At 40.9% G+C, this 14,151-nt stretch overlaps 1 protein-coding gene across 1 annotated transcript; it reads right to left on the reverse strand.

The window, feature by feature from the left end:
• Positions 1-918: 918 nt before the first annotated feature.
• Positions 919-12,956, reverse strand: LOC311160043 (interleukin-9 receptor-like; the record flags this gene model as incomplete). Its single annotated transcript, XM_084216497.1, is given in 10 exon segments — positions 919-1,678; positions 2,168-2,252; positions 3,273-3,387; positions 3,633-3,807; positions 4,128-4,273; positions 4,965-5,158; positions 6,442-6,550; positions 6,949-7,039; positions 12,865-12,929; positions 12,932-12,956. Coding segments are annotated over 10 exon segments (1,536 nt in total). The 3' UTR covers positions 919-1,147.
• Positions 12,957-14,151: the final 1,195 nt, after the last annotated feature.

Raw genomic sequence — 14,151 nt, forward strand, 5'->3', positions numbered from 1 at the left:
CTTCTCTTCCTGTTTTTCTTACAGATAAAGACTGCTCACAATAGTTTAGCACACTTTTTGGGAAGGATGTCTCGACCCACTTTGTTTCTTTTACATGAAATCTTTCTTTGTCTTGTCTAAACTAATCTGTGCTCTCACCAGAGAAACAAGGGAAGCACTCCAAAGAGTAGGGAATGAATGTGTGTGACTGTGTATATAGATGGGTCAGCTAGTTCAGATGTATATGTACATATCTCAGTATGCTTGATAAAACTGTTGAGCCCATTAAATCTAAGAGAGGCAACAAAGACTCCAGAAATCTGCTTGGTAGATTATTAATCATGTATAGGATTTTCTGTGTCTAGGGCAGAAAGTAAACCTCCAGAGATTCAGCTCACAAAGGCTGTACCTGTTGTACAGATAGGCAAAGGACTCATTAATTCTGGAGAAATAATAGAAGCCCTGGAGAGACACTGGGCCTGGCCTCTACTGTGATTAAGTAAAGGTCATGTGTGCTGTTCTTATTTTTCACCTTTTTTTCCATTAAATCAGCCCAGCCACTTAACCTTGAAATAAATTTTTGTTAAAGCAGTTAATGAGGCTTAGTTCTTGCAAAATAAAAAGTTACAGCCATTCAAGATAATAAAGAACAAGGCCTACTGTTTGATTCTCTTTAAACAGAGCAATTACAAATTCTGATCAAATCAGGAATCCCTTTAATTCATCAATATCATATTAAGAAACAGAATTACTTTCTTAAGCAAAAATAGTTTCTCATGATTTTGTGAAAAATCATGCATATTTTTTACAAAATGATGGAGTTTAAATCATGGTTTATCACATTGAAAATACTGCTACTTCCAAGAGGCACACAACTATAATAGCTCTTCCAGAGGAAAACAGCAGGTCTGCTGCTGCCTCCTTAGACAAGAGGGTTACTGGATCTTGTAGCCAGGAGGTTAATTTAGGGAATGCCTGTAGGGGTAGCATTTGCTAGACAGTGGACTTAATCACAATCTTCTTCTGAAGCACAGAAATTGAGGATGTGTTTGAAAATGATGCATGTTTGAAACTCTGCACAGTCACCATTTGTGCTGCTTGGCAGGACAGTGTTGGGAGGTGACAGGACAGCGCAAGGAACTTTGTAGGCAGTATTCTTCAGGGAAGGTCACTGATCTTTCTGATGTTTGATGTGATTAGAAAGCTTCAGTAGTTCAGCAGAAATCAAACCTCCTGTGGTATCATTGTCACACAAAGTACAATAGTCACTACCACTGAAGGACACATCTTTTATCCCCAAAGATTCTTGAAACATAAGAAAGTCACCCTTTCCATGCTGTGAGTGAGAGGGATAATTCCTTCCAACACTAGGGCTCTCAAGATTGTCTTTAATTATTTCAGAGATTTTTGGGTCAACGGTATCATCAGCATAGTTTGGTGCAAACAATAGTGCCGGCCACATCTCTATCTCTTCCGCCCTTATGTACCTGCTGGGGACATACTGCTGGCTTGGACCTGAGGCAAATGCAAAATTTTCTTCTGCAGTAACCGCATCTGTGCTTCCTGTAGGTTTCAATGAGGTTTGGGAAATCAGTTCTTGGGTGTTTAGATCAGAAACTCTATCTGCATTCACTTTGCTTGAGCTGCTGGTCTCTTCTCTTTCAAGTTGGCTACAAGCCTCATTCAGTCCAACCCAGTCCTAATGAAAGCATCAATAAGTTTGGGTCATTTTCCATAGTTACTCCAAAATAACTTTTCTTTCTCTATATGGCTTTGGCACAATAACCCAGATGTTTAGTGCAAATCCAACAGGCAAATTTAGAATAATAGGGTAAAAACCTAGAAGCTAATTTCACAAAATTTTACAAGAATTTTTCCAAGATTACACCACTAGAATATAATGCAAGCTTCTGGTATTGCTTTGGTTTCGAAAAAGTGCACCTTTTGCATTCAGTCTGAGCTGGGAGCCTCTGGAGGAGTTCCACTTCTAAGGAGCAAGAGGCTGGACAGAAGGTCTGGTGGTTAGCTAGTATGTGGACGCAGTAAAATGAGAAATTATAACACTTCAGGAAGATCAGAATCACGTGTCAGTAACTCTGCTCAGGAGCTAGAATTATTAATCTCAGAAAAAAAAATCCTCCTGTCAAAAACGGAGGGTCATAAGAAAGAAATGAAATTTATTTCTTACCTTAAAATTCCCATTGTGCAAACTATAGAGTGGCTGAAAAAAAGCAGCTGGCGTGGGAATGTTAAAGCAGATGAGGTTTTTTGCCCTAAAGTGAGAAAACACCAACTTAAAAAAATAGTGTTTCTGTGTTCTGTCTCCACGATACTGGCTAGATGAACCCCTCCCCGCTTTGTTAGTAAGATTGCACAAGAAGCCCACACATCGTAATTTCTGACTTCTCACACAATTATTTTTCTGCCGCCTGTACATGCATTTAATGTTTCTAACCTGAAGCACAGTCTCATAAGTTTCTTTGGAATATGTCAGAAACATAATATACTGGTCTATTACTCATTATATACACTGAGTTATTTAAGCATTTGTTTATCAGCTTACTTGATCTAAACTACTGTTTCTAAAAGTGTTTTAAAGAGTTCTAGTTTCATTACATTTAAACAGAGAAATTCTGCCAGACATCCTTGCCCCTTTATTGGAGTCTATACTATAAAAATATTTTATCATGTGAACATAATGTATTCTGTTTCTCTACGAATGATGTGTATACGGAGCATAAGGTATGTCAAGGTAAAAAAGAAAGAGGTACCTATCCTCTGCCAGAGTAAAAAACTGCAGAGGATTGTTGAACCAAGGTTCTAAAACCACTTTTTCTCTGTGCAACTTGGTCTCAAATGAATCAGAGTCTGTTTATTTTTCCTTTATTGGTATTTTACCTACTGACTCCTGCCAGGAATATCACATATAGCTTAGCATTGACATCAGTTTAACAACCTTTATGGGTTCCTCTGTACTTGCACTTTTAATTTATCTACGTGAAACTTCAAATATTTCCATGTGCTTAAATTTCTTTAACTTTAAGATACCATCATTCTTAGACTTCAGCCAAATTTGGGAGTCTCAAAGGTACTTTGGTCTCCTTAAGGACTGTATAGTGTGTCATTAACTATCATGAGCCGAGGAACATGTCACATTCCAAGATTGTCAGAAGACCTTTTGGAAATGACTGAGTCTTTGCAGCAGAAACAGGAAGGAAAAGGGAATGTAATGACTCTTGATTTACCCTTTTCAGGCCATAAAGATCCAGGGGAAGTTATTGAAAATCACATACCTTGAGGAAAGCTTGCAGTTCCAGAATAAATAGAGTAGAGTGCCAAAACACAGAGGAATGAATAAGTACTGCATAGTTTTGATATTTAGAATCTTTTCAGAGACTTTTGGGACATCTAGAAAAAGAATCAGCACAAAAATTTATAATAAAAAGTCTGGAAGTCAAGATAGAACCCCAAATAACCAAGGTTAGCAAATGAAACAGGCAGCTAAAGGCCTTAAGGAAAATTATTTGGCTATGAATACTTGAAGAAAGCTAGCTCTGATTTGAAAAGCTTCATTTTACCACTTTTTTTTTATTATTATTTGTAACATGGACATTAAAAGAAATGAAATGAGATGAAAACAACATTCTTTGTACCTGCTCTTTGAAACACTGTCGTCTGGCTCCACTGACTCCATTGACTGCAGAATGAATTCTCATTTTCAGAAACTTTGCAGCGAACTCTTGCAGCATAAGCGATGCCACTGCGGAGCTCTGTGGCTTCAATTTCTACTCGTGGCAGGGAACTGGACAGTGTCTTGTTCATTGCAACCTGCAAAGTATTACAAAGCCTTGCTGTTAATGAGACTGGGCAAAAGGATGGTCTTTTAAATACTCTTTTTTTGTTGGTTTTCCCCTTCTCTTTTCTTTTCCATGTTTTCTTTTCTTAGATGCAAGAAGAGGGCCTGAATGATGATGCAGGGTTCATAAGAAAAAGAGTTATTGAACTTCAGTATTGATGTTTAATGTAAAATCTCTGAGCCTTAATATGGGAAACCAGAAAGGCCATCTTAGGCCAGCTGATGGAGCTCAGTGGCAAGGCCATTGTACCCAACGAAAAAGGTAGGATCACTGTATCACTCATCCAGTTACCTCCCAGGACATGCTGTACTCCTTATACTGCAACTCATACTGGAGAATTTCAGCGAGGTACCAAGGCACATTCCACACACTCCACCATATCTGGCACTTGCTGGCAGTGGCATTGCTCTGGATGTTCAAAGGTGGATCAAGTTTTACTGCAAATAGAGGAGGTGGAGTTTTTTTCCACAGTGTTTGGGACACCACAAAAGAAAATGCATGATGTTAGGGTGACTGAAATAATGGAAGACAAACTGGGTCTAAAGAGGGATACTAACACTAGCAGCAGACCAAGTTAGCTTGCAGCATCAGAACAGCTACAGATCTGACATTAGTTAAGGATAACTCCAGTAGTCCCTAGGGTTAATCTTACAAGCAAAGAACCACTCTGGACATCACATTCTGCCCTTACAACATACCACAAATATGGACATGTTTTGAGAATTTCACCCTGGTACCAGGCCATGGGACACTCCATTAAAATCCATGACTCCTCATTACATAATTTCTTAGAGAAAAATAAAACAACAAAACAAACAAATAATTGAAGCAATCCAACTGCAAATTACCCAGGGCACAAGAAAACATGATGCAAATGAGAAGTATTGTTGAATGGTGCTCCAGAGCCAGCCCCTCTGAAGTTCGGGAAAAGTCAGGATGGAGAGACGCAGTGACTGTATCCTTACTGGTGCAGTTCACACAGCGCACTCTCTGGGGGTGGGCAGACTTGATTGTTTCCATTGTTTTTCCTTGCTATCTTTGAGACATTCTTTGTTAGGCAGCATATCAGACTTACCCTGAAGCTGCTGGGCAGAGCCTCGGCTCTCATCTGTCCTGGTTCATACTTACTGTGCTTGCGGGGATTGTACTCCAGAAAGGCCGTGTATGTCTGATTGCATCCAAAGAAGTTTCCCTGGAGAGAGACTCTATAACCATCTGTATCCAGGATCTGGCTGGCTAAATGAATTGTGCAGTGGTACTGATTCTGCATGCTCTCTGTGGCAGTCAGTTTGCAGCTGGCGTTGTGACCCTTTGACCAGAGGCTAGAAGAATAAAAAGACTGAAAGTCCCTTCCAAGTCATACAATTTAAGTGCTTTTCAGTTTATGCATATGTGGCACCTTAGCACAGCACCACACTCTGGAAGACCATGAACCTCTTTAGCGCAGACAGCAAGCAAACCAGCTGGATGGATGGATGTCAGGGCTGGATAGGAAGAAGACACCTTTATAACCCTACTGCTGAGAGCACCAGATCTCACAGAAGTTGCCCATAGCATCCAGTAGCTTTTCCCTGCTCCCTCTGAGAGAGCTGCTGTCACTGCTGGAAAGCAGGCTGGTATGGGGGAGGATGGACAGTTGGTTACAAGTGCATAGCACAGAGGTAACAATAAGCTGTACATTAAGTCCTCTTCCACTACTAACAAACCAGTACTGACAGCGAAGTATGTTTGAAGTTGCTTTGTCTTTTTGTGGTTTAGCCATTCATTAGCAATTTTTTCGCATTGCATGTGATCCACAGGAAACTGGGATATCACAATTTATCAGTTTGCCCATCTTTCTATAGATTTAAAATCCAGTATTAATAAAAGTTAGGCTATTTTTTACTTAGCAGAATATAAGGCATCAACTCAGAGTGGCTTACCCTCATATATTAGTTACTGGTCAAGACAATGTTTCTACATAACCTAAACACATTAAACTCAAGTTAGCCTATCAGTTAGCAAACTATTCACCTGATTTCTACTATTAGAGGAAAAACTATTCAGATAAATCTCTTATTAAAGCTTATAACTGTTTAACTACTCAGATAATATTCTAAATCTATTTAATTATTCAGATAATATTCTAAATCTCTTATTGAAGCTTATGACTTGTATTTATATATAAACTAATATACATTGAACCAGTAGGTGTTTATTTTCTAGGCAAAAAGGAAAGAAATTATTAGAAGTTGATTAGACAGCTTTACATAGGATGGGCTCTGGAAGTTCCCAGGTCATGGGGACCCAGAGGCCAGGAAGGAAAGGTTCTCTGCTCTGAGATGCCTGCCAGAATGGTTCACTGAACAGATGGAGAGCCCACAGCTGACAGGAGATCATGCAGCCATGTGCAACTTGACTGCTGAGGCCCCTGAGGCTGTGGGACCATAGTAGAGAGCAGTTTTTGAGGTTTGGGGTAATGGAGTGGCAGAGCTAGCTGTGCCACAGGTCTCCTGCTGTGGAGGGAATAAAGCCCACAGCTGGGCTCCATCTCTGCTTCTCAGTACTGTCCTGTCCAAGCCAGAGATGGGACTACCACAGACAGCTCTTGGTGTGCAGCTCTTACTTGGTGAAATGCAGGTGGAAAGGTCCATTGCCCATGGGCTTCTCCGTTACCCACATGCAGCTCACGGTAGTCACGTAGTTATTCAGGCAGCTCAGGCTGCCAGAGAGCTCTGCAGAGGAAGGAGACCAGAACTGGATTAATATATCGCTGGATGATGCCTTGCTCAGCACACTAAATGAATGCATTACTTGCTAGTACTTCCTTTGCTGACACTGCATCAGATCTTCCTCATCATGTTCTTATTCTGTTGCAACACACTTCACCACATGAGACGAGTGTAAGATCTCAGGGCAGGGGCCTTGGGCAGTGGCTACACTTTTTCTGGTGCCCAGCTTGGCCACTATGTGCTCAGTCCCCTAGGCCTGGCATTGTCAGCCAGCTGTACTGGCTCCTGGGACAGGGCAGTCACAAGATCTTAGATTGCATACCAAAGGGTCTGTGAATGAAAAATGAGCACAGGCATGTGCCTGTCTTTGTGCAGTGGACCTATTCCAGATCTCCTCTTACCTCTCCCTCTTCCTCCACCAAAGAGCAGCACAGCAGCAATGCACAGCTGGAGCCCCAACTGCCACACAACTCCTCCCATTCCAGATAGTATCTAGAACAGAATAATAATTCAGACCAGTTTTGTTGGTATTTTTACCAGCGGGTTGAAGCGTTAGCTGCTTACTTCTGCCAGCCTGACAAAACCTGATCCCGAATCTGTCAGAGAGGGCACCAACTCAGCTATATAATTTCTTCTATGGGAACTGTTCTTTTCATAGCAGTAAATAGTACTTTGCACTAAAGCACCAGCTGCCTGAAAGGAAATCTACAATTCTTGCAATTTTATCAAGGGTGGGAGAGGGTGTAGGTGTTCTCTCTTTCTTCCCGCCTTTTTGTTATCTGGTTTGTGACAACTGAAGAGCAGCCGAGAGCCACAGTGGGTTGGAGCCGATGTTCATGTTTCCTCAAATCCTGTTTCTGACCATAGTCAAAACCAGATGCTTAGAGAGAATCACAGCAATAGAGCATTGATGCTCCTCTCTGAGCATTCTCAGCCTCCAGACATTTGCAGCTCACGGACCTCCTGGAGCAGCATTTTTTCTGTGTAATCAGAAAACGGACACAGAGAATAACTGATATGATCCTGGTCAAAGCACTTATTGGGAGATATAGAATACCTAGGGCCTGATCATTACCCCAACTCACTGAAGGGTTATGCAAGGATGTTTGAAGAGCATCTTCTGCAATTTGGGACTCTACATCTCTACTAGGTTATAGTGGGCTCACTTTCTTTTTAACCAAAAATTCAGTTCTCAGAATTGTCTCCTGATGTTTTAATTTAAAATTTTACTTTTTCACTAAAAGTTTCTGATTTGATGATTTTTTGTCAACATTTAATATGAAGAATGTGGACCTGATCTATGTAGCAATATGTTTTAAAAAGATATTTCCAGTTTGCATTATTTGCTGTTACCTGAACACAGCAAGTGAGCCCAGCACCACTGCAAGGAGAGGGCTGCTCCAAAGAGCCTGAAACCCAGAAAACTTGGAGTGAGTTTGTAGACAGAGACCACTAATCAGTGTAAACAAAAAGTTTTTTGAAAGTTAAAAAAAATGTTAAAGGAACGTGTTTGCACTATTTGACTAGCACAGACACTGAACTGAGCTTTACAACTGGGGTAACAAGTGGGTTGAATGTTCAGTCTCAAAAGAGCTTGGTTTAGTTGTTATAAGAAAAAAAAAGAAAAAATACCAAACAAAACTTGCCAGAGATTATGATCTCTCTTTCAGAAGAAGCTGGGGAAAAGGGAAGGAGTGTCAGGGTAGGAGAAAAAATAAGTACAGCATTTTAGCCCAGGACCAAGCATATATAGCCTGACTATAGAATAATATTGTGATTTCTAACCAACAAAGGATCTGAAGCAGTCTTGAATAGAAGTGTGTGAGAAAAAGCCTATGCTTAGCAAGGGCTGTGATATAGTAATCATTAGGATTGTTTTACTGAAGAGATTAAGCAACCTGATCCATAGACAAGAATATCCTTCCAGTCATGAATTTCACAAAGCTAGACAACAGCATCCATGTACAACTTCTTGCATGTGATTGTGCCTGTCTATAGTTCCCCTTGTCTGAATTAAATTGTAAAATAATCATGATGTTTCAGAAACTGATCAAGAGAAAAGGAGTGTTTCTGGCTTTCACTTCACCGCCTCTTCAGTTATGGGTTTTTCATAAATATCCTGTTTTGCTGCAGACTTTCTTCAGGGTGGGGGTTGTTGAGAGGAAGTGTCACCATTAGCTGATTTTAGCTGTGAGACTGGGAGGCATGAAGTCTCTCATGCTTATCATTCTAATCAGGTTTGCTTATGGTCCCTGTGATAAATACAGTAATTCTGACTAAATATGAAATAGAACTGCATTAAGTAGAATTATTCATGTGCTTACAAGAAGTTGTGTTCAGGCACACAAACAAATAAAAAACTTAGGTCAAGATAAGTAAACCAGGACAGAATGTTTCCAGGTAATTGCTACTAATTTGATAAACTCCCCCCACTCCCACACAAGAAGTTTTTTGTTCAGTTCTGCAACGGTTGAAATGTGTTAAACATTTCTGGCTCTCCTGGAAACAAATACAGCATGTTTAAATGCAAATTTTTGCGTTAGAAGCCATAAACATTAGTCATAATTAGGTCACGGAGCACTGAGTTCTGAGAGACTTACCAGAAAATAATTTCAGGAAGTAATACATAACCAGCTGAATGAGATTCTGCAGTAAATTAAAACGAGAGGAGCTAACATACAGACTGTGGATACATATAAATTAAAAGAAAAGTTATTGCAGCTACATGTAGCATTTGAAACACTATTCATTATTTTCTTCTGTTGGAATCAACACTTTAAACAAAAAATTGCTGTCAATATCAAAATGCTTCTGAAAAGGGAGATGTGAATGATTTAGTCCTGGATAAATTTACTCAGAAATCAACAGTTACAGAGCAAGTAAATCTCTTTAACTTAGCCAAAGGAAAGGCTAAGTAGTCTTTTCACACCAGCCATAACTACCTTACATGAGAAGATGATTTCAGGTAGGAGAAAAGTATTTTCTTTTCTTATTTTTAAAATCTACGACAGAAACATGGAAAGCTTCCAGCAGTTGGACGCTGAAGGTAGACACAATTAGACAGAAATGAAGTGAAGAATTTTTACAAAGGGGGGCTATCTTTATTGCTGAAACCTTTTGCCTAAATATACGCAAGACTTGTAGTCTTCCCGTGAGCTCAGATGGAAGCCCTGCACTGGCAGTGCAGGTGCAATCACAGCAGCTTCTAGCAGTGGAAGACACAACAACTTCTTAGCCAGATGTCTTGGCGACCAGACTGCTCGCTGCTTTCTTGTGTTCTAATGTCCAGTTTCTGCAGTACTGCAAAATTGGGGGTGAAGGCAGAAAAGCTGTATGAGAACTAGTGTCAAGAAAGGAGAACCACCTTCACTGTGCAGGAAAGAGACAAAATTTCTGAGATGATGCCCTGAAATGATACATCAGGTATGCTGCCAGCAGTCTATCAGCACCAGGAGGTGGTAGTGACCTTGATTTCCAAAGTGGTCTCAAGCTGGTTGCAATGGTGTTTCCATCCTTTCTGTATGTTTCCAGGGCAGAATTCTGCCTGTTATCTGCTCAAGGAAATGAGCAGATAACATGTATCTGTGCCTTTCCCTTCCCCTCCTGTGGTCTACACTTCCCAAAAGCAATTTTAAGTAATTTTAACCAGAATTTGTACAACACAGATTTCTCAAATACTCTCAACTGCTTATTAACAGAAAGACAGATGACTGACTGCTATTGCTAAATCTATCACCAGAAATTAATATTCTGGGCTTTACCCCCAGATTTGGGGTCCAGTTGAACACATAATAAAAATATAACAGTTTCTCATAAGAATTTATAAGGTAAAATAAATTATTTGACAGATACCACTGAGAGAGGAAGTAGTGCAAGCAGTTGACAACACAGCCTCAGCATGTGGGTAGCCTAGATAGCATCTAGGTTTCAGAAACTCTGTAAAGCAGAGCTTTACAGGGAGACTTGAAGAATGAGGTTGTTGTAGCCCAAGAGAATTGTGAGCAGCACCTTCAATGTGTAAGCAGTAGCATGGGAGATGATTAGGAGAAGTAGATTTAATGATCTAGTGGGAGGTAGAAGCTGACATCATAGAGTTAACTTCTAGATAGGGAAGACAGAGATGACAGGAAGACAAGAAGAGGCTGTCGGTGAGTTTAAAACTGGGGACAAGAAGCTTAGGCTTGATGAGATAGAGAAAAGAGATAGAAGAAATGTATAGGTAAATGGGCTCAAAGGGATGGACATAAAATAGGATTTTTGTGTCTCTGACTCTTGGATAGCTGCAAGTAAGATCAGTTTTACAAAAGCCTGATAAAACATGAAGCAAGGATTTTGCATGGAGATAGGTGCATAAGATTCTTCAATATGCTTGGGTATTCTTTGAGATATATGATATTATATGCCAGCCCACAGCAGACAGCTGGGAGTTCTTGGCTTTATTCCACTTCTGATATCAACTTTTTTGTAAGGTATGTTGCTTAATCAATGTAATTTTTTCTTGTTGCAGCTCATTCACATGATCTCCTATGCTCACCTAAATCTCAGAGGAAGTCAGAAACATCAGGCTCTGATTTGGCAGTGGCTCTGGACTCTTTCAAAATGTGTTTTGCTTGTTCTCGCTCCCAGAGCAAGATTCTGATGTTGATAAGATGCTTGACAAGGTCTAACCATGCATGTTTGCAGCCCAGAAAGCCCATTGTATCCTGGGCTGCATCAAAAGCAGCATGACCAGCAGGTTAAAGGAGAGGATTCTACTCCAATACTCTGCTTTTGTGAGACCCCCACTTGCAGTACTGTGTCCAGTTCTGGGGTCCTCAAAATAAGAAGGGCATGGAGTTGCTAGAGCAAGTACAGAGACGATCAGACAACTGAAGCCCCTCTGCTATGGAGACAGGATGAGAGCTGGGCTTGTTCAGCTTGGAGAAGAGAAGGCTCCGGGAGAACTTAGAGTCCCTTCCAATACATAAAAGAGCCATAAGAAAGCTGGAGATGGGCATGTCGTGATGGGGCAAGGGGGAATGGCTTCCAACAAGCAGAGGCCAGGGTTTCATGGGGTATCGCGCAGAAATTTTTCCCTGTGAGGGCAATCAGACACTGGCACAAGTTGTCCAGAAAAGACATTCCTACCCCATCCCTGGAGGTATTCCAGGTCAGGTTCGGTGGGACTTGGAGCAACCTGGTCTAGTGGAAGGTGGTGCTGCCCATGGCAGAGGGTTTGAAGATCCCTTCCAACTGAAGCTATTGCAGAATTCTATGATACAATGAGTGGTGCACAGTGGGAGCAGACACAGCAGATCTGGACCCTCAAATGTTCAGTTTCCATTCCTTACATCTTGGCAATTAGTCATAAATGACTTGCTCTCCCTTGGCCGTAATCCCTTCCTTTGCTTACGTCTCCTTTAGAGGCAGCACCAACAGGCACTTAAGATAGGACACTGACTAGCACCTACAAAGTAAAAGTGACAGGCAATAGCACATCTGTACCAACAGGTACACCCCTTCATCCACTAAGATTACCCAAAGTGCAGAGTCTCCAGAACAATCTGTCGCGCTAGTATGTGTAATAGGAGGGGTACCCATTGCAAACAGTCATCCCTGCCTATAAGAAAATACTTTTGTAGGTTCTTTAAGAAAAATTAGTGATACCTTATCTACCTTATGAATATCTAGGCCTCTAAGCACACAACTGACAGAAACATATTAAATGTACACAACAGGGTCATGTAAGACTTATCCTGGGAAATAAGGAAAAAGTACTTGGATTTTCTTATCTGCACAGATTATCCAAGAGAGCCCCATATAACAAGCCTTTTTCTCTCTTCATCTTTGGAGAGCCATTGTCCCAACAATATGATGCCCATAAACAGCCATGTACTTTTAGATGTTATATACTTGGATCCCAGAAAGAAAGCTGCTTCAAAGGATGACGGCAATAAAGCAATATTCATACACACACACATACATATACACATACATTTAAAAAGTATGTTCATATCTACAAAGTCCCAAACACTGAGGACTATTTTGGCTGGATTCCTTTACATTCATCTCTTGCAATCAGAGAGGAGTACCTTGTTCAAGATGGCCTTTCTTTCAAGCACAGTCCATCAGAATTATTGCAATAGCGGTGTTTTGTGCTCAGCAAACTATCAGAACAAAAGTGCAAAGACACTTCTGGTCTTCAGGCTCCTAGTTCAAGAAACAATATAGAATTCCACATTAAGATAAAGAAATATTTTTCAGTATTTTGCTCAGTACTCATCCCCTAACATTACATACTGGAATGCATAGAACAGAAGTATGGTAAACTGTCTTACCAGCAAAAAAGAAATGTCACTTTTCACCCTGCTTCTGTCCCTTGATAGTTTAAGCTGTGTGGTTGATGATCAGGCAGTAGCAGCAGTGGCATAATAAAACAGAGCTTACTGTGCCTGATTTTTAAAGATAATCTCAAGAACCAATGAAAAACTGCTCTGATTATCAGATTGAGTTAAAGTAGCTATATATGTAATTTCTCATTAGTCATGGAGAAACAGGAATTTCTACTAAAGGGTTAACATTTAAAAGGCCAAGTAATTTGCTGAATAGAAAAGTATCTGCTTGCAACTTTTATATAAATAGGTCACCAAAATAACTTTCCAAGTGACTTATAGCCATTTCCTAGCCCTGTGTGGATGTGCGGCTAAACTGCTTCCACCCAAGACCTATTCCCAACTGTGCTCAGACCCCTGCAGCACCCCTGAGCTTCCCTGCCTGTACTTCTTCCACAGCTGATTGCTGCACGGTGCTCAAAGGGCAGCTCTGGAAGCAAAGGCAAACAACCACTGCAGTGCTTCCTTGTCCTGATCCTAGAGTGTATAAGGAACAGATCTTTCCATGCCCAGCAGCAATGATGCAATGGCAGTGTTACAGCCAGGATCCATCTCTCACTAGACATGGGTCTAGTGAGAGAACAGAAAGAGAGAAGCAGTCAAAGAACAGGCTGAGTAACAGTCTATCAGTATCAGCTTCTGGGACCAAGAGACAGGGAGCCAGGGAGCCACAAAGAAATGGACATTTCCAAATTGGTACATCAGAATGGATTGTGGTGCTTCTCCCAGTACCTGCTTTTTGACCCTATTGTTCCTGGGGGGAAAAAAAATTCCAAATCAGAACTTCTAGCTCAGGGACATTTGCAGTTTGCTCCTAAGAGGCACTGAAAACCCCCCACCTCAAACTCCTCCACATCCACAGCGACAATTCACTGACCAAAAGCTTAATTGTTATACACTGCTTCAAAGGGAACAACTTCTCTTATTTTAATACCCTTGTGTCACACACTTGTTCATGAAGTCTGCCTCCTAGGGTGACCAGAGATAACTTCCAGCCCAACATAACACCAAACCACCACCATCTATCAGATGTACAGCCAGATAGTGTTCCAGTAACAGAAACAGTTCCTTCAGCAGTTCTGGGGCCATCAATACAAATGGAAACAGAGCACACAGGACTGAGATGTAAAGGGCCCCACAAAAACAAGCAAGTTTCTCCCTTAAGTAGCCTGGGGTCAGTTACCAGAGTGTAGTTTCTGAAGTGAAAAGAGCTGCGAGATGAAGCTGCAGAAG

The sequence above is a fragment of the Fringilla coelebs genome, assembly GCF_963513975.1.
Source record: "Fringilla coelebs genome assembly, chromosome: 16".
In the NCBI taxonomy this organism is placed as follows: domain Eukaryota; kingdom Metazoa; phylum Chordata; class Aves; order Passeriformes; family Fringillidae; genus Fringilla; species Fringilla coelebs.